Raw genomic sequence first — 19,234 nt, 5'->3', positions numbered from 1 at the left:
AGGGACCATTGTGATTTTGGTAACAATACTACATAATTTAAAATCAAAACAAAACACTATCAAATTCTTATCATTCCTGTTTAGGTCAGATTTGGCAGGTCCAGGTGTTAAGCACAACCAACACAAAACAAGTTTACTCACTATAATAATATATTTAAAATATATATAGATATAATTAAACATCATCAATAGGTTTGTGCTGCTTTATTATTGCTATGAGGTTTACAGTTCGGTTTGTTTGTTGGTTTGTTTGTCAGCAGCATAACGTAAAAACTACCTAGCAATTTTCAACTTGGTGGAAGGGTGTAGCATAGGCTAAGGAAGAATCCATTTTAGAGCACATCTGAATCATGGGGTGGTTATAAAAATTATTTTTCACTTCAGGTAACATTGAGGGTATTTGAGAAAAAGTACCTTGGAGGTTGCTCAGTAACAGACTTCTTCAGTAAGCTAACCCAGTAGCACAGCAACTGGAGACAGGCAGTGCAGAATAACTGCATGTAGTGGCCGATCTTGTGAATGCCGTATCTCAGGAACAACTTGAGGAAATTTCTTCAAAGTTGGTACAAAAGCTCAATTGGACTCAAGGTTGATCTGATTAGATTTTGGTGGTCACTGCGACCTCACAAATGCATTTTTTTGGCTATATCTCAAGAATTCATAGGGTAATCATGACAAAATTTTCCACAAACATGTCATGGAATAAAATAATGAAATCATGACATTTTATATCCAAAAAGTCAAAGGTCAATGTGACTGTGACATCACAATGTTCTGTACAAAGACTTTTTAGCTATTATTCCACACCATAACTCAGGAACAGAAGGGGAGATTGTGACCATATTTCACAGAAACTGAATTGGTGACACTAATCTTGGGTGTCCACCCTGAAACTGGGCTGAACTTTTGTGTGAAGCATCATGTTTTAGAGTTTATAGCTTCTTTGCAGCAACATCCATATTTGAAACACTGTAGTCCACCACAAGCTCATTGGTTTCACTTATGTAGAGCTTCAGTTGATTCATCATGTGATGAAGCTCTCCATCAGTCCTCTGTGCTCATCTGTAAAAATAGTCTCTAAGTGAAGGAGTGTTTCTCGCTGGAAATTATTCACTGGATTTCACCAAGAATTAAACATAATACATATTAAAAATCTTCACGACATATATCAGTCTGGACAGATATGGTGGTATCTGTAACTTGAGTGGTTGATGGATGCATATAACTGCAAGGCCATAATTCTAGTTACTGTATTACTTCTTACAATGCTAGGTAGCCACTGGTGAAAAGTGAAATTCAACTTTACTTTCCTGTCTTTGCTGCTGATGAGTCTGAAGAGCCTGTTGTTTTATTTAGGCTTTCATTTTGGAGGAAAGAGTGGTGGGTTGCTCAAGAGACTCAGGATATTTATATTCAGTCAGTGCAGGAGAAGGAACGGCTGCTTCTTGGAGAGATGTAAGGGAATGAGATAGATGGACGGAGTGAGAAGGGGATGGATGTAACACAAAGAGAAGTAAAGGCAACAAAGAAAGAGAGTGAGAGGAGAGAAGAGGAAAAGACAATTTTCCATCCAATCCCCGAGCACTTTAAGGGATGAGTTGATTTACTGTCAAATCTGATGGCGGATTATCGATAATCTCAGCCAGGCCCCTCAATCTACCCACTCAACCATATCTGCAGTCTCAGACAGAACCCTGGGCAAGGAGCAGGAGCAGAGACATTAATATAAAAGAAAGTGAAATGGAGGAGAGGGTGTGTTTGTTTTGTGTATATATGTGCCCAAAATATAGCCAGACAGAGGGTATTTTTCTGCCCAGAGAATTAGAGAAAGAAAAGGCCTTCAATTTTCCACTTGAGCAGATTTCAATTTACACACACATCCCCCTCTGTGACTCCATCCTCCCATGGTTATTGATAGCATTTAGGGCTGCTGTGATAAAAGATTTGCCACTTAGTGTTTTTCATTCATTGTTTTCCATCACTGACAGGACACTCACTCATACAGAAAACTGTGTCTGTTACAAAGCAACTTTATGGTAAAGGAGTGTATCTGGATTTGAATGCAACACAGACAGACCTATGGTTTGTCTTTGCTGTTAGTTTAGAGGATAGAGGCTGATACTTTGCATCAACATATTCTTTTTCATTGAAAATGCTTTATTGGATAGAGCAGCAGCATCATCATCCCATATTTGAAGTGGAATTGCCAAATCTAGACAAGCAAGGATGCTTGTTCCTGTTTTACACCTGTAAAAGACCATTTAGTGAGTAAACCATATACCTAAATAAAGACTGGTATTTATGTTTAAGTTGATCAAACTTCTCCTGTTTCAAACCTAAAGTGGCTTGCAAAAGTATTCATACCCCTTTTCTCTGAGTGCAACCAACTGCCTTCAGAAGTTGCCTGATGATTGCTGAACGATCGAATGTTGACCTAATGACTAAATAGAGTCTATCTGTGTGTAATCTAATCTCTGTACAAATACGGCTGTTCTGTGACGACCTCAGAGGTTTGTCAAGAGAATATTGGGAGCAAACAGCATCATGAAGTCCAAGGAACACACCAGACAGGTCAGGGATAAAGTTGTGGAGAAGTTTAAAGCAGGGTTAGGTTATAAAAAGATTTCCCAAGCTTTGAACATCTCACTAAGCACTGTTCAACTCATCATCCAGAAATGGAAAGAGTATGGCACAACTGCAAACCTACCAAGACACGGCCGTCCACCTAAACTTACAGGCCGCACAAGGACAGCACTGATCGGAGATGCAACCAAGAGACCCCTGGTGACTCTGGGTGAACTGCAGAGATCCACAGCTCAGGTGGGGGAACCTGTCCACATGACAACAATTGGGCGTGCACTGCACAAATCTGGCCTTTATGGAAGAGTGGCAAGAAGAAAGCCATTGTTAAAAGAAAATCATAAGAAGTCCCATTTGCAGTTTGCAAGAAGCCATTTGGGGGGCACAGTAAACATGTGGAAGAAGGTGCTCTGGTCAGATGAGACCAAAACTGAACTTTTTGGCCTAAATGTGTGGCTGAAAACTAACACTGCACTCTGAACACACCTTCACCACTGTCAAACAATGTGGTGGCAGCATCATGCTCTGGAGGTGCTTTGCTTCAGCAGGGACAGGGAAGATGGTCAGAGATGATGGGAAGATGGATGGAGCCAAATACAGCGCAATCTTGGAAGAAAACCTGATGGAGTCTGCAAAAGACTTCACCTTCCAGCAGGACAACGACCGTAAACATAAAGCCGGGGCTACAATGGAATGGTTTAAAACAAAACATATTCATGTGCTACAATGGCACAGTCAAAGTCCAGACTTCGAGAATCTGTGGCAAGATCTGAAAACTGCCATTCACAAATGCTCTCCATCTAATCTGACTGAGCTTGAGCTGTTTTACAAAGAAGAATGGGCAAAAATTTCAGCCTCTATATGTGCAAAGCTGGTAAAGACATACCCCAAAAGACTTGCAGCTGTAATTGCAGCAAAAGGCAATTCCACAAAGTATTGAATCGGGGGGGCTGAATATTTTTGCACACCGCACTTTTCAGTTTTTTATTTGTAAAAAAAAAAAAATTAAAATTATGTATAATTTTCTTTGTACTTCACAATTGTGTGCCACTTTGTGTTGGTCTTTCACATAAAATTCCAGTTAAATATATTTATGTTTGTGGTTGTAACGTGACAAAATGTGGAAAAGTTCAAGAGGTATGAATACTTTTGCAAGCCACTGTATATGAGATTTCTCATTCAGAACAGGGGGAGATTTCTCAAAATGCAGCATTATTGCTAGAACAGAACCAGAAATGGAACTGTAAGATTTGAAGTGCATCTGAAGCACACAACCTCACAGCCCCTAGGGGACTCCTGCCATTGACACCAGAAGCCCCCCGTCTTTAATCCCAATGGATTCTTTGGTTAAAACATTTATACTCCCTGATTTGGCACTCAGACGGGGGGAGGTGGTTATCTGCCTCGAATGGTTGGGTTAGAGAGAGAGAGAAACAGAGACAGAGACAGACAGAGAGAGAGAGAGAGAGAGAGAAATGCAATCACAGTAACAGTGACAGTTCTAATAATAGACTCTTAACTATATGTAGTATATATAGCATAGTATATACAAATATGTTATATATATTTATATTTTATTTTGATATTTATATTTGTTATATATTATATATTTATGTATGTGATATATGTACGTATTGGGAACAGATAGTATATGTACATAATACAGCACTATGGATGGAATAGTAATGGAAGTATGACTAATATTAGTAGCAGTTGCAGTGGATGTCAGGTGGGACCATGGCAGGAGATGCAACTATAATCCACCTATAGATATGCCATGTTGTCATGGGAGGCTCTTATAAAGGTCTGTTTGGGGAACATTCCAGATCAAAGGGTTAATGACAGATGAGTTTGACGGGGGTAGATAGCAGGGAGAATTGTACTCTGAGGCGCCACTATAAGTGGAGTGTGAGGTGTAACAGTCACTGTATAGAATGCTGCAAGATAGCCATAGATAGAATTCAGGTACAATACCCTGCTCCAAAGGCCAGTCTGGAAATTGGACCAGAAATTAAAACACACTTTCCACAATTACGTGAAAATGTACAAAAGACATTAGAATCCTTTTTGGTCGGTTCAGACTGCTGACAAGCTGCATCATTTATCCTCCCATGGACAGTCACTTGAATGGTAGAGCACTGGGAGTTTATCCAGGATGACAAGATCCATGGCTCCTGGGAGGCAGTAAGTGGCTGTGTTGAAGAAATGGCTGTTCCTGATTATGAAATTGTGTGTGTGTGAATGTGTTTGCTACTTTGTGGTAGACAGATCTTGTGCCAGTACCTGATGTCAGTCTCCCAAATTAACTGAAGGAGGCCACACACAAGAGTGTGTTTGTGTCTGGCTTTTTTGTAGAGTCATCATTTAATTAGGCATAACATACCATGTCAGCTTACAGTCAATTCTCAGCCTGATTTTGTGTTTGTATTCAGTTGAGGCAATAATAACAAGTAGAGGGTCAAAGAGTTTCAATAGTCTGTCTTACCAAGCTTTGTCTCCCCACCTTGTGCTTATCCTAGAATGTGTAGTGTTTTTCAGTTTCTACATTTTATTTTACAATTTCTATTTTTGTTACTGAGTATTATCGCTAACAGCAGCTGTAGCCAATATTTTTAAAACAATCTATCAACAACGTGACGATGTGGAAGAGGCCGCATGAACCTACAGAGAATTATCACCTGTGTTTTTGGTTCCCCTCCAATTTACGGAGCTGTATAGTGAGTTTCAGCTCATTGTTTAACTTTACTGTTCACAGCACTGTCTCACAGTGTTGTTTTAGGCTGCATCAAAGGTTTTAGATGAAAGATGAGGTGAAACCAAGTGTCCATGGAAGAACTGCTGATTCAGTAATAGTCATGTGACTTGCATCTCAAGTCGTATGCAAATCATGTAACTTTGGGTGTATTTCTTGCCAGAGTTACTTCCTGTCACTTTGCGACTGATGATGGTTGTTTGCAATGTCTTAGTGATTGTTTTTTTTTTTATTATTTTCCAGTAGATTTTAATATGCCTTTTCACCACTATCGAGAAAAATATGTACTTTGCAGTCTAATAAAAAAAAAACATCTCTGCAAATTTGATAATAAACCAAATCAAAACTGTATCCCTGTTTATACTTTATTCCAACCTAGAAAACTGCCCATACCACTTTGACAAGGAGCGCCTTGATGTTAAATTCTTGCCTGTGCTGGGAAATGCGTTCAAATTTGGCTGTGGAGGTGGTTAATCAATTGCAAATAGATCACAGAGTGAACCTGCATCAGGCTGCCTGGGACAGTCTGAAGGACGGGAGCCATTGCTGTACTATTAACTTTGCATTGCCTGAAAAACCAGTTGGCTAGCTGGAAGAAAGCATGTCAAAAAGGACAGTTTCAGAACCATAGAAACAACTTGCTTTCCAATTTCCTTTCCTATATATATTTGTTGTTACAAAATGTATTTTGATCAAAGTTGGCTGGGTGGGCCATTGAGCAATGTGAGTGGGCCAGTGCTGTCCAGGCCCATTACTATCTTTGTGCATCACTGAAAACTCTAGGGGGTTAAAATTAAAACGCAAACAAACCCCCCTGCTGGTACAATGGTAATAATACTGTGCAGGGCTATCACTGATTAGCAGAATAAATTGAGAGACTACTATAACTAATTTCCACAACCCCCTTTTTTTTTTAACTGCTTCTTTACATTACATTACTTACCATTACATTGGAGTATGATAATACCTTAGAAGTGGTTATTGTCAAATATAATTTATGGCTTAAAGTACTGTTAATCCATTTGGCGAGACAGCGTGATGATGGGGTGAAATTCACATTGTCTTTCAGGTGAGCAGTCCCTTTGAAGCTTGATTCCTTTGTCTGCATAGACAGGATTGTACATGAGCTTGAATTAAAGTTCATGTCCGCAGATGGACATTGGATTCATCTTAAATCTGATAATTTTCTCATTGTTTTGAGGTATTTGTTTCATGAAAAAGAAAAAAGAATCTTACCAGTAATTTTAAGTGTTACTAGAGTTACTTGGCTGAGTGTCGAGTAACTATATCCATCTTTGACAATACCTATGTGGAAAAATAATTATAATGTCTTCCTTGTCCTATCACAGGTGGTGTATAAGAACAATGACATCCGTCTTGAGTTGTCCCGCTTGGCACGAATTGTGGACCCAAAGATGAAAATCCAGGGTGAGGTGTCCTACAAGTGTGAGAATGTAGCCACCTTGGACCCCATTTCTTTCGAGACTCCTGAGGCCTTCATCAGCCTCCCCAAGTGGAACACCAAACGAATGGGGTCCATTTCTTTTGATTTCCGGACAACAGAGCCCAATGGCCTCATTCTCTTCACCCATGGCAAACCCCAAGAGCGCAAAGACACTGCCCGCAGCCAGAAGAACACCAAGGTCAGTCCATAATCTCTAAGATCACTTGGTAATTTCCACTCTGCTTTAAGAAATAGCATCTTAATAATATCTGAAACTATTTGGTCAAAGGTAACCCACCTTATGTAGTATTTTTTTTTTTTTCTAAGCGTTTTTCTCTTATACCCATCTTGTTAATGTACTCTTGACCCCTTCAGGTTTAATTTATGTCCACTTGAAGGGTTGTGTTCCGTAGGTGTTCTCACTGGTCTATGATCTGAAATCTGGATTTGCGTAACTACACCTGTAATTTTACACCAGCATTGATTTGCTGATCTCTGGTTGAAAGTTTAAAGTCTGTTTCACCTCTTAGGTCACAAAGCTGAGGTAGGTGGTTGAGTGTGGTCAGAAGTGTCATCTGTTGCATCTATCAACACACCACACAGTGATGTCATGGTGTATTGTCATATCACTGACTGAGAAGCTAAACTGTTGGTCCCAAAAGTTTATCTTCTCAGTCTCAGTTGCAATTTATAAATATGAAAAAGCAGTTACTTTTTTTCAGAGGCACATTCTGACAGAGACAATGTTTGGTAATGAGCAAGCTAATAGCTAAGAAGCTGAAACATCATTCAGAAGGAAGATTTGTGGAGATGCTTGTTGCTGCTATGGAGCTGTTTTCACCAAGGGAAAGTGTTCAAAAGTGTCAGTTTATCTCAAATAGTTCATCGAGATGAGGGGAAAACCTGTCATGGAAACTCAGTGATAACAAGTGACTTGGCCTTCACGGTGCAGGTCAGTACCTCTCAGAGCTGAACCTTTAGATCCACCCAGCTTCCCTTCTCTGCTTTCAAACATGAAATCATTTGAAACAAAATTAAGGCTGTGGGAAGTGCAACTGGAAAGGGGTAACATTGCATTTTCCTACTCTGCAAGAACAAAAACCTGCTTTGACATCTGACATATGTTGATGAGTGTGCAAAACTCCTTCAGGCATTTGGCAAGAAAAATGAACCAAAGGTACTGAACATGTTTGCTACACAATTTAATGTCGGACCAATTGAAGTGCCTGGCAACCTACAACCTGAAATAACTGAGATACAAAGGAAGGACCTATTGGAAGCAGTTGTTCAAAAATGTCTCATGCAAAGACTCAGTTCCGCTCAAGACTTACTGACCCAAATCTGGAAAACCAATTGCTAGTAGCATCATCATCATCACTACCACGTCACATCAGATGCCTCACCAGAGAGGCAGTTCCAATGATTGTAGAGGTTAGTGTGATATGTGTTAAATAATTTAGTATGGTAATTCGGTATGTGGTATGGGGGCAAAGGCAACCCTGACCCCTCCATATGCATAATGTGCTGCCCAATCACCAGTGACACCAGTAAGTTGAAATGGCCCTTGATAGGAAAAAACACTCCTGATCTAGGCAGAGGCCTTTTTCCTGTTGGGCGGAAATCTTATGCCTTGTCATGAGCAGGTGTAAAATCAAAATCTAGCCTATTTCTATAGTAACGCCTTTACACTGATGCAATGATACTTGTCATATGCTGGCTTTTAGATGGAGTAAGTTATTAGGGACAGAAACAATCCATTGGACAGCTGAATGAGAGGTTTCTATTCTGTGCATGACAGGTATTTAAACTTATTGAAGAGCTGTAACCAGACTTTGTCATCGGCACTGCTGCTGCATATAGCACTTTGTTTTTATGCAAATGGTGCATTTCAAAACATTGTTGGAGACATGATTGGTGTCCACGAGTCCACCACTTGTCACTGGCACTGAGCCCCTATGCTCATCCCCTCACTGAAGCAGACTAGGCAATGATGAAACAATGACCTAAACAACCTCAAGGAACAACATGCAATGTTCAGACTGCTTGTGGTGCCAATTATAACATCTTAAATTTGGTGGTAAGATGGCCTGGATCCACTCATGACACACACATCCTCCAGGAGAGTGTGTTATACCAGGACTTGGGTGGAAGAATGACTGGGTTGCTCCTCAGCGACAGTCGCTAACTTCTGAAACACTGGCTGATGACAGGAACAGACTGGACAGATAATCACTCCAAGGACTGAGTAGAATCAGAATGAGAATCAGAATAAGTTATTGATCCCTGAGCGGAAATTGTGTCAGCTCCCATTGTAGAAAAAGTAATAAAGAATAGAAATAGCCATTAATAATAAACAATATGAACTATGTAAATGTAATATGTAAAATATGTGATTTATGCCAAAATAAATGGCAACCGCCTTTATAGAAATATATCTGTTGTGCAACATTCTACATTAAGTAACAAGAATAATAGGGTACTAGAATACTACTATCGCAAATACTAATACTATAATAATAATAATTATAGGAATACTACTTATAATAATATATAGTAATATATATAGAAGTAATAGTATTGTCAATATGTAGTAGTAAAAATAATAATAATAATAATACCCCTAGTAGAACAATGCAGTTTAAATATGCAATATCAGTAATGTATACACACCGTAGTTTTTCAAAATTTAATTATTGCACAGCCCAGTTGAATTATTGCACATGTTGATGGGATTATTATAATTATGAGGTAATACACTAATGCAGCTACTGAATAAAGCAAGTCATGGAGTGGGTGGGATTCATTGTCCACAATGACACTTAACTTGAGCAGCATCCTCCTCTCTGACACTGCCTCCAGAGAGTCCAGCTCCATCCCCGCAACGACACTGGTCTCGGGAATCAGTTTCTTGAGTCTGTTGCCGTCTGTAGCCCTCAACCTGCTGCCCCAGCACACAACAGCAAACAGGAGAGTACTCGCCACCATGGACTCATAAAACATCCTCAACTTTGTCAGCAGGTGCTGAAGAACCTCTGCCTTCTCAGGAAGTAGAGATGGCTTTGACTTCACTGTTCTTAGCCTAGTCCAGTTTTTTGTCTATATGCACTCCCAAGCGCTTGTAGTCCTCTACAGTTTTCACACTGACCACCTGGATGGAAACAGTTCGCCAGTCACCACAGCCCTGTACTCAGCCTACTAGCGCTTGCTGATACATCCGACTATAGCAGAGTCATCAGAGAATTTCTGAAGTTGACAGGACTCTGAGTGGTAGTTGAAGTCTGTGGTGTAGATGGTGAAGAGGAAGGGAGACAGAACTGTCCCCTGGGGTGCTCCAGTGTTCCAGACCACTCTATCCTGACACACAGTGTTGCAAGCACACATACTGTGGTCTGCCAGTCAGGTAGCTGACAATCCAGAACACAAGGAAGTCATCTACCTACATCACTGTCAGCTTCTCACTGAGTAAAGCCAGCTGGATGGTGTTGAAAGCACTGAAGAAGTCAAAAAACATGACTCCTCACAGTTCTTGCAGGCTTGTCCAGGTGGGCATAGGTACAGTTTAGCAGGTAAATGATGGCATCCTCAACTCCCAGGCTGTGCTGGTGAACTGGAGAGGGTCCAATAGTGGCTTGACCATTGTTTGGAGCTCCTCCAGCACAAGTCTCTTCAGGGTCTTCATTATGAGGGAAGTCATTGCTATCGCTCTGTAATCCTTGGAGCTTCTGGGTCACAACATCTTTGGCACCATCATCATTTATAACACCATCCTTGTCACCATTAAGTCAGTTGTTGCATGACACATCAAAGTCCTCAAACACAGCTAATCTGCATAATGTGCCAATCTTCAATTCCCTTGCACAGGAACTGCAATCAGCCTAATTCTTTAATTACTTCAATAATTGCCTTTATTCTTATTTTATTCATGCCTAACATTGTCTACAAATTTATACTGAATGTAAATGTATAAACATGGACAAACGTGCATAATAAGTTGAAAAAGTTGCTGAAATATAAAGTTCATTCATCAAGTGAACAGATACTAATAAAGTAAACAAAAAAAGTGAATGGATTAAAGCCCTAAAGTTGGCGCATATCTTGGCCAGCTCTGCTTTGTGCAGTGATCTGTGCGTCGGGACCATGGATAGTGAAAATTGACTGAAAATGACTTTCTATGGGGACACTGACTTATTCAGTGGGTTACTTTGGGCTTGACAGTAGCTTAATTATTAGGTATATTTTCTAGGTTCCACTGCCTTCACAGAGAAATGCTGATGCACCCTTAAAGCACCCTAATAGCAGCTTGCACTATCCTCCACAACATCTATGCCATCAAGAGCATCCTCCCCCACAGGCAACACCATCGGCTGGTTCAAGAGGAGAATGTGTACCCTATGCTCCCTGCGGTGCACGAGGGCATTGGTGGACGACTGCACACTGTTAAAGCCTTTTGAGTTCAGACACATCTCTCTATCTGTTTCCTAACATCTTAATCACCTTCATTAGGTTGTGGTCCATTATTAATTATTATTATTCTCACCAAAAACATCAACAGTCATTGTATACTGATGTTTTCTGGTCAGAGTCAGAACAAATTCATGGCTTCCATTATTTTTCTTCAAGTGGACTGTTTCTTCTCCGTTGTTATCATGTTGGACTGCTTGGCAGTCAGGATGGCATTGTGCTGGCTCTACAGCTCCTTTGCTCTCCTTATTTCAATTTCAGTGAAAACTGCCTTTCCTTTTTCTTTGACTCTCTATAATGATTATGCAAATCAGAAATTATTAGCTATAAATTAGCAGGACAGAGGGAGATTGGTACCAATATATCCTAGCACGCTGCTAGCCAATAGCCGTAGTCACGTGGGCATTAGCATGAATTTGCATTGCTAAGATTGGGTGTAGTCCATTGTAAAGACTGGTCTTATCAAACACTGAAAAGCAGTTAGGACCAGACTTAGTAAAGACCAGCTGGTGCAACCCAGCCCTCGGGGTTACCAAAAACAAAATTTTCAGCTGTTAAGTTTAATGACACTTGAATACTAATTATAGATTTGCCTTGGAATGTTTCAAACAATTTACCAATTGTTTTTTCAGGTCTTTTTGTGATTTTTTGACACTTACAGCACTATCCATGCGACTTTACTGTAATAAAATAATAATCAAATGAAGAACTATATCTTACACTGCTTTTTTTTTCTGAAAAAAGACTTTGACTGAAAATTAATCTCTCTTGACGTGTTTTTTGCCCTGGTCCAGGTGGATTTCTTTGCCGTAGAGCTGCTGGATGGCAGCCTGTACCTGCTGTTGGATATGGGCTCAGGGACCATTAAGGTGAAGGCAACTCAGACAAAGGTCAATGATGGTGCCTGGTATCATGTGGATATCCAGAGGGATGGACGATCAGGTCAGTTGTGTTGGCGAAATTTATGAAACTGTTAAGTGTACTAGCTTTAATAAAATTGAAATAACCCTTTACTGTAAAACCACCTCTTTGAAGTAAATTAAGAATTGTACTTTTAATTTGAAGGTTTTTAAAGTACTTCATTACTAGAATTGCCTTACACTTCTAAAGGAGAAGACCAAAAGCTTTAAAAGCATTGATAATAGAATAAAAAAAAATATTCAATACATCAACATATATAATAAAAACTTTTATGGAGAAATTGTTATGAAGTTGTTGTCAAATTTAATAACCTTCCTTCAATAGCAACAAATTTAAAACTGCATTTAATATTATTCTAAAACACATTAGTAGGTAATAAGTAATGAGTAGATAACAAAGTACAAAGTACCAAAAGCTTTTTTATGTTCTCATCAGGCTGAATAACAGTGTACCGCTTCGATAATTTTTTCTTAACTTCAATTTTATTTGTATAGCACCCAATCACAACAGAAGTTGTCTCAGGACACTTTCCATATAGAGCTGGTACAGACCAAGCTCTTATCTACAGAGACCCAACAATTCCCTCATTAGCAAGCACTTGGTGACAGGACAGGAAAAAGCATGCAGATGGAGAGGGAGAGAAGAGGAGAGGAGTTCGGTGTATCTTTGGAGTTCTCCGGACAGTCTAATCCTATAGCAGCATAACTAGGGGCTTGTCCAGGGCAAGCCTGAGCCAGCCCTAACTATAACATTTATCAAAAAGGAAAGTTTTAAGCCTACTCTTAAATGTAGAGACAGTGTCTGCCTCCTGGACAGAGACTGGAAGATGGTTCCACAGGAGAGGAGCTTGATAGCTAAATGCTCTGGCTCTGGTTCTGCTTTTGGACACTTTAGGAACCATAAGTAAGCCTGCATTCTGGGAACGCAGTGTTCTAGTGGTTTAATAAGGTACTATGAGCTCTTTAAGATAAGATGGTGCCTTACCATTTATGGCTTTGCAAGTAGGGAGAAGGATTTTAAATTATATTCTAAATTTTACAGGGAGCCAGTGCAGAGTGGCTAATATCGGAGAAATATGATCTCTCTTCCTCGTTTTTGTCAAAATACGTGCTGCAGGGTTCTGGAGCCACTAGAGACTATCTGGCAACGAATTTGGACAGCCTGATTGTAAGGAACTGCAATAATCCAATCTGGAACTTACGAAAGCATGGACTACTTTTTCTGCATTGTTTTGAGACAGGATGTGCCTGATTTTTGCAATATTACGTGGGTGAAAAAAGGCAGTCCTTGAAATTTGTTTACATGGGAGTGAAAAGACATGTCCTGATCAAAGATAACTCTCAGATCCTTAACAGTGGTGCTGAAGGCCAGCGCAATTCAATCCATAAGTGCTATATCGTCAGAAACTGAGTTTCTAAGGTGTTTAAGCCATAGTACTATAACTTGTTTTGTCCAAGTTTTGCATCAGAAAATTGCAGGTCATCCAGGCCTTGATGTCCTGAAAACATGCTTGTAGTCTAGTTAACTGATTGGTTTCTTCTGGCTTCATTGATAAATATAGCTGGGTATCATCCGCATAGCAATGAAAATTTATTGAGTGCTTCCTGATAATGTTCCCTAAAGGAAATATATATATAAGGTGAATAGAATTGGTCCAAGCACAGAACCCTGTGGAACTCCATAGCTGACTGTAGCGAGCACAGAATCATCATTAACGTGTACAAACTGAGGGAGATCTGAAAAGTAGGATTTAAACCAGCTTAATGCAGTTCCCTCAGTGCCAATGAGGTGTTCAAGTCTCTGCAATAGGAAACCATGGTCATTGGTGTCGAATGCAGCACTAAATTCTAATAAGACTAGTACAGAGACAAGTCCTTTGTCTGATGCAATTAGAAGGTCATTTGTAACTTTAACCAGTGCTGTCTCTGTGCTGTGATGCACTCTAAATCTTGACTGGAAATCCTCAGATAAACTATTGTTGTGTTGAAAGTCACACAGCTGATTGGCAACTGCTTTCTCAAGAATTGTTGAGAGAAAGGGAAGGTTGGATATCAGTCTAAAGTTAGCTAAAACCTCTGGATCAAGAGTAGGCTTTTTAAGTAGTTTTATTACAGCTACTTTAATGGACTGTGGCACGTAGCTTGTTGATAAAGACAGATTGATCAAGTCTAATAAGGAAAAGCCAATTAAGGGTAAAACTTAAGCAGCTTAGATGGGATGGAGTTTAGAATACAGATTGATGATTTTGATGACAAAATTATTGAAATTAGTTGGTGAAAGCTGACAAGTGAAAAACTATGACAAGTTTAATAATTTGTATGGTTTCTGTTTTGAAGATAAATCAGTACCTGTTAATGGCAGGAGGTGGTGAATTCTGTGTCTAATAGTAAGAATTTTATCATTAGAAAAGCTCATGAGGTTATTTCTGTTCAGAGTTAAAGGAATGCATGGTTCAACAGAATTATGGCTCTCAGTCAGCCCAGCTACAGTGCTGAAGAGAAATCTGGGATTGTTCTTATTTTCCAACAATAGGCTACTTTAGCACTGTGGAGGGCTTTCCTGTATGTTTTAAGACTGCCTTGCTAGACAAAACAAAATTGTTCCAAATTGGTTAAACACCATTTCGTTTCTACTTTTTGTCAAGTTTGCTTTAATTTGCGGGTTTGTGGGATATACCATGGAGCTAACCTCCTTTGTTTTATTATCTTCTTTTTTAGAGGGGCAACAGAGTCAAGTGTCATACGCAATGAACCTGTAGCATTATCAACCTGGTAGTCAATTTGGGAGGGACTAAAGTTAGCATAGGAGTCCTCTGTCGTACTGAGACATGGCATTGAATTAAATGCTGATGGGATCATATCCTATATCAGACAGTAGTCTGGTATCGGAATTTTTGCCTACTGGTGGTAGTCTGGTAATATGAATTCAAACGTTATTAAATGATGGTCTGATAAAAGAGGAGACTAATTCTGTGAGGAGACTAATAAGTGTTCAATTTCAATGCCATATGTCAGAACATTTTGTGGTTAAAACAATGAGTAGGTTCATGTACTGATGGAAGCCAACTGAGTCAAATACTAAGATAAACGCAGTACTAAGGCTGTCATTATCAACATCAACCTGTACATTAAAGTCACCTACAATAATTACTTTATCTGTTTTAGGACTAAACTTGATAAAAACTCAGAGAACTCAGATATAAATTCGGAATAAGGGCCAGGAGAGCAGTGTTATACAGTGTGATATCAGGATTTTATCTTGCATCAGTGCAACCATATACTGATCTCTACCACTATCCTCACCACAGGCACCATCTCTGTAAACAGCAGAAGGACTCCATTCACAGCCAGTGGTGAGAGCGAGATTCTGGACCTGGAAGGTGACATGTACTTGGGCGGACTTCCCACTGACCGCACCAACCTCATCCTGCCCACTGAGCTCTGGACAGCGATGCTCAACTATGGCTATGTGGGGTGTATCCGTGACCTTTTCATTGATGGTCGAAGTAAAGACATCCGTCAGATTGCTGAAGCACAAAATGGTGCTGGCATCAAACCCTCATGCAACAAGCAACCTGGCAAGCAGTGTGAAAGCTACCCATGCAAGAACCGTGGTGTCTGCAAAGAAGGCTGGAATCGATTCATATGTGATTGCACTGGCACTGGCTACTGGTCACGCACCTGTGAGAGAGGTAAATGTGTATGTTTGGATGTGCCCAAGCTTTGTTCTCTTGCATAAACCTGAGACTGGGTTCCTGTTTTGCAAATCTTTAATTAGCATGCAGATGAGGAAATGGGAGGTACGATACTGGCAGCCTGTTACTACTTTGATGAAATAGATCCCTGTTAATTTAACTTCATTTCAGGAAATACATGAAGTCCGTTCATTCACCCCAAATGTTTTTTTGCACAAAATGTTCGTGACTGACACAACGCATTAACTGAAGGTTGTGGCAGATGTGGGAAGCGTCAGGAATAATCAATGTATGAGACTGCTAATCAGAAAGTGAACAAAGTCGTTCACCATCGGGATGGTTTTGTAGAACAATGATGTAGCGGCATAACTTTGTGATTTAACAGCTAATGTTTAATGTTGCAACAGTCAATTGAAAGATACTAACAGCTTATTATCATTTTAAGGAGCTTGCATTAATTTACTAATTTAAAATTTGATGGAGGAAGATTTAAAATGGTGGCCATAATTTAAAATTTTGTTTAGATGGATGATTAATAAATCATCTGCATAGAGACTGATCTTGTGATGTGTGTTTGATAGGGACGTTCCTGTTCCAAGGGGGTTTAGGACCACCAGATCACGGATATGGCTTGTTGCAACTTTAATTTCAGGCTTGGTAGAGACAGATAAGTAACAATGTAATTCAGTGATCAGTTCGGAATTATAGTCTCTCAATGGAATACAGATTCTCTTTAAATGTTTGGTGAATCAAACATGAAACAGTCACAGGCGAGCAAAGATCCAGGAAGTGCAGGGCAAGACTTGTGACTGTAGACAAAAGGCTGAGATATTTACCAGGGAACAAGAGAACAGATGTTGTCAAAGGCAGGCAGGTTTCGCAACAAGATATCAGCCCAATAGTAAATGCTGGAGAGTCTTGCATGGACAACAGTCTAGCACTGGGTGAGTTCAGAAGAGCAACTTTAAATATTAGACTGATTGGGAATGAATCTCAGGTGTGTGATCAGGTGAGTGGGCAGGTGGGTGTTGCTGGCAGGGGAGTGAGGGTGGAAAATAACTGACTGAGCATGTGAACAGATGAAGGAAAACAGCAGCAGGTAAGAGACTCAGTATACTGTGACACGTTTCTAACTAGTAATTCCTATGACCATTAAACTAACATTTAAAGTTAGACTAGTTGGCTAGTTTAAAGTAAGAAAATATTCACACAGTCTAAGTTGAGCCTATTTAATCTATAAGCATAAAAAATATTGCTGATGAAATGTGTGGCACTTTGCACCATGTGTTATGAACATTTCACATTATCCTGCCATTTAATTGTACAATGCAGTGGAATCTGCAGTCAGGGTCAAATTGATCACTATAAGCAGATGGTTATTGTAACCAACTTCTTTCTTCTTCTTTATATACTATACACAGTCATTCTGCTTCCTCAGTTCAGTAGGCGGCAGTAAAACAATGAACAGTAGAGCACACAACAGGTGAACCCCTGTTGTGTGATTTTATTAGCCCTTTTACTGACAACCAGAAACCACCAAACACCACAATCATTGTGTAAGTGGGCATTAAAGAAAAAGCTCATTTTAGCACTTTGGGGATTGCTATGTTTAAGCTAATGTTTTAACTGCTACCCCAATGTCTAAAAAGGTGGAATTAACCCTCCAGCATTTTAAATGTTGCATTTCTGCCTTGATGACTTTCTTCTTCCCATCATGATTTCAGTGTGCATGCAGCACCAGCCCCAGGTAGACAGTTGGATGCAGACAGGTTACCATTCGGGAAAGTACATTATCCTGGGAGTAAAGGGAAAAAAAATTGTCCATATGTTTGATCACTATGAACAAATTATTTAAACACCATTTTATATGAATTATTCTGTCCCTGTTTTTTTTTTTTTTTTTTTTTTTTTTTTTCCACTGACTAGTTCAACTGAATAGTCTCTGCTGACTAGCCAGGGTAGCAAAGTTTGATCGAGTAGTTGACTAATCACACACGCCTGTTTTTTTAAATTCTTTTTGTGTAGAATTTCTAGCGAACAATGGCAGATGCTAATGGTCAGATGAAACTGGTGAATAGAGAACGGGGCAGCGGACATTCTTGCCTAGTGCCCTTGTGCAGAGTGAAGCTTTGTCATATTTCTCAGTTGGTGATGGCAGTAGCTGAGGGTGAGGTGTAAAGAGTCTTGACCCAGTTAAACCTTTCTGTGATAAAGAGAACTTTCTAGTTTACCCTATCAAAGGCTTTTTGCATCCCAGGCAGCTCTGATGATTCCTGCCTGTTATAATTGTGAATAATGCATTAAGTCTTAAGTGAATGAGTGTCTAACTTAGATAAAACTGGTTTCATCTGGATGGATTATGGATTTAGTGTCTCTCTATTCAGTGAGTTTGTGCTTTACTGCTATACCATTTATATCCACACTGATGAGAGAAATGGGACAGTAACTGGATGGTAAGGTTTCTTTTTTAGGCTTTAGAGGGAGTGAAATTGTGGCTGTATTCACGTTTGCCGGAAATTTCAAACATTGTTTGATTTCAGTTGTCACTTTGTTGAGTAGCAGTGCTAGAATGGACTAGAAGGGATTTCATCAGATCCTGGTACTTTGTTATTAGGAATACAACTGAGAGCAGTGGAAAGTTCATCCTATGAACATGAACTGCTTTTTTTCTTCCCTCAACTGTTTTCAGATTGGACAGTTTGTTCGGCCTTTGTAAGATTTCTATTGGATACTGGTCATTTAGTTCGTAGCCTGTTCCTTTTAGCTGTCTCCCTTCTAGTTGAACTTTTTTTTTTTTATTTGCATTGTTGAAAATTCAAGAATTGCATGCTTGAATTTGACTATGGTTGGCCATGGTTTGTTGTGGTGTTCTTCAATCCCAAATTGTGTACTTACCGGATTGTGATGTTGTTGACTTTCTGCAGGTAGTTTGAGCTGTCTGGTTATGAATTCCAGAACCTATTGTTCAAGGTCGTCTGGGATTTGTTTGGAAATACCAGTGAAAACTAAACTGTCTCTAAGCCTGCATGCTTTGAAGCACAGAAATGTCTTTTTCTTCTGTGACAACAGAGGTGAGCAGGGTGGTTAGAGTGTTAACAGAGTGTTGTAGTGATCTGTTTTCCTTAGTGAGTGTGTCTGTCTGGTCCTGACTGATTTCCAGGCTTTGGTCCTGTGGGCCTTCAATGAGTGTGATTCTGGTGTCAAGTCCTGCAAGTTTATTTTCAGTGGAAATTAGTACAGTATGTCTGTTACGTCTGTGCGGCATGGTGGCTTTGGAGATACAGTACATAGTTTTGTAACCAGGCTGGAGAGTGAGCCAGTCTCTTTGGGTTTAGAGGTGAGTTGGCTTTGCCCTTTTTTGTATTGTCTGTTTTTTCTTTGT

At 39.7% G+C, this 19,234-nt stretch overlaps 1 protein-coding gene across 7 annotated transcripts in view; it reads left to right on the top strand.

Annotated features, from left to right (window-relative positions):
- The window catches only part of nrxn3a (neurexin 3a), a 246,478-nt gene that overhangs the window by 111,238 nt on the left and 116,006 nt on the right, over window positions 1-19,234 (top strand). For all 7 annotated transcript variants that reach the window (XR_013078140.1, XR_013078139.1, XR_013078137.1 and 4 more), the window contains exons 8-10: window positions 6,682-6,975; window positions 12,032-12,179; window positions 15,466-15,849. Coding sequence is in view for 3 of the 7 variants with exons in the window: in XM_076748438.1 (XP_076604553.1) it covers window positions 6,682-6,975; window positions 12,032-12,179; window positions 15,466-15,849 (826 nt within the window). In the remaining 4 variants the exon portion in view is untranslated. The remainder of the gene's footprint in view (window positions 1-6,681; window positions 6,976-12,031; window positions 12,180-15,465; window positions 15,850-19,234) is intronic.

This window comes from Chaetodon auriga, chromosome 14 (assembly GCF_051107435.1).
Source record: "Chaetodon auriga isolate fChaAug3 chromosome 14, fChaAug3.hap1, whole genome shotgun sequence".
Lineage (NCBI taxonomy): Eukaryota > Metazoa > Chordata > Actinopteri > Chaetodontiformes > Chaetodontidae > Chaetodon > Chaetodon auriga.
Note: the sequence above shows the minus strand (reverse complement) of the source record. Positions and strands in the feature narration are given on the sequence as shown.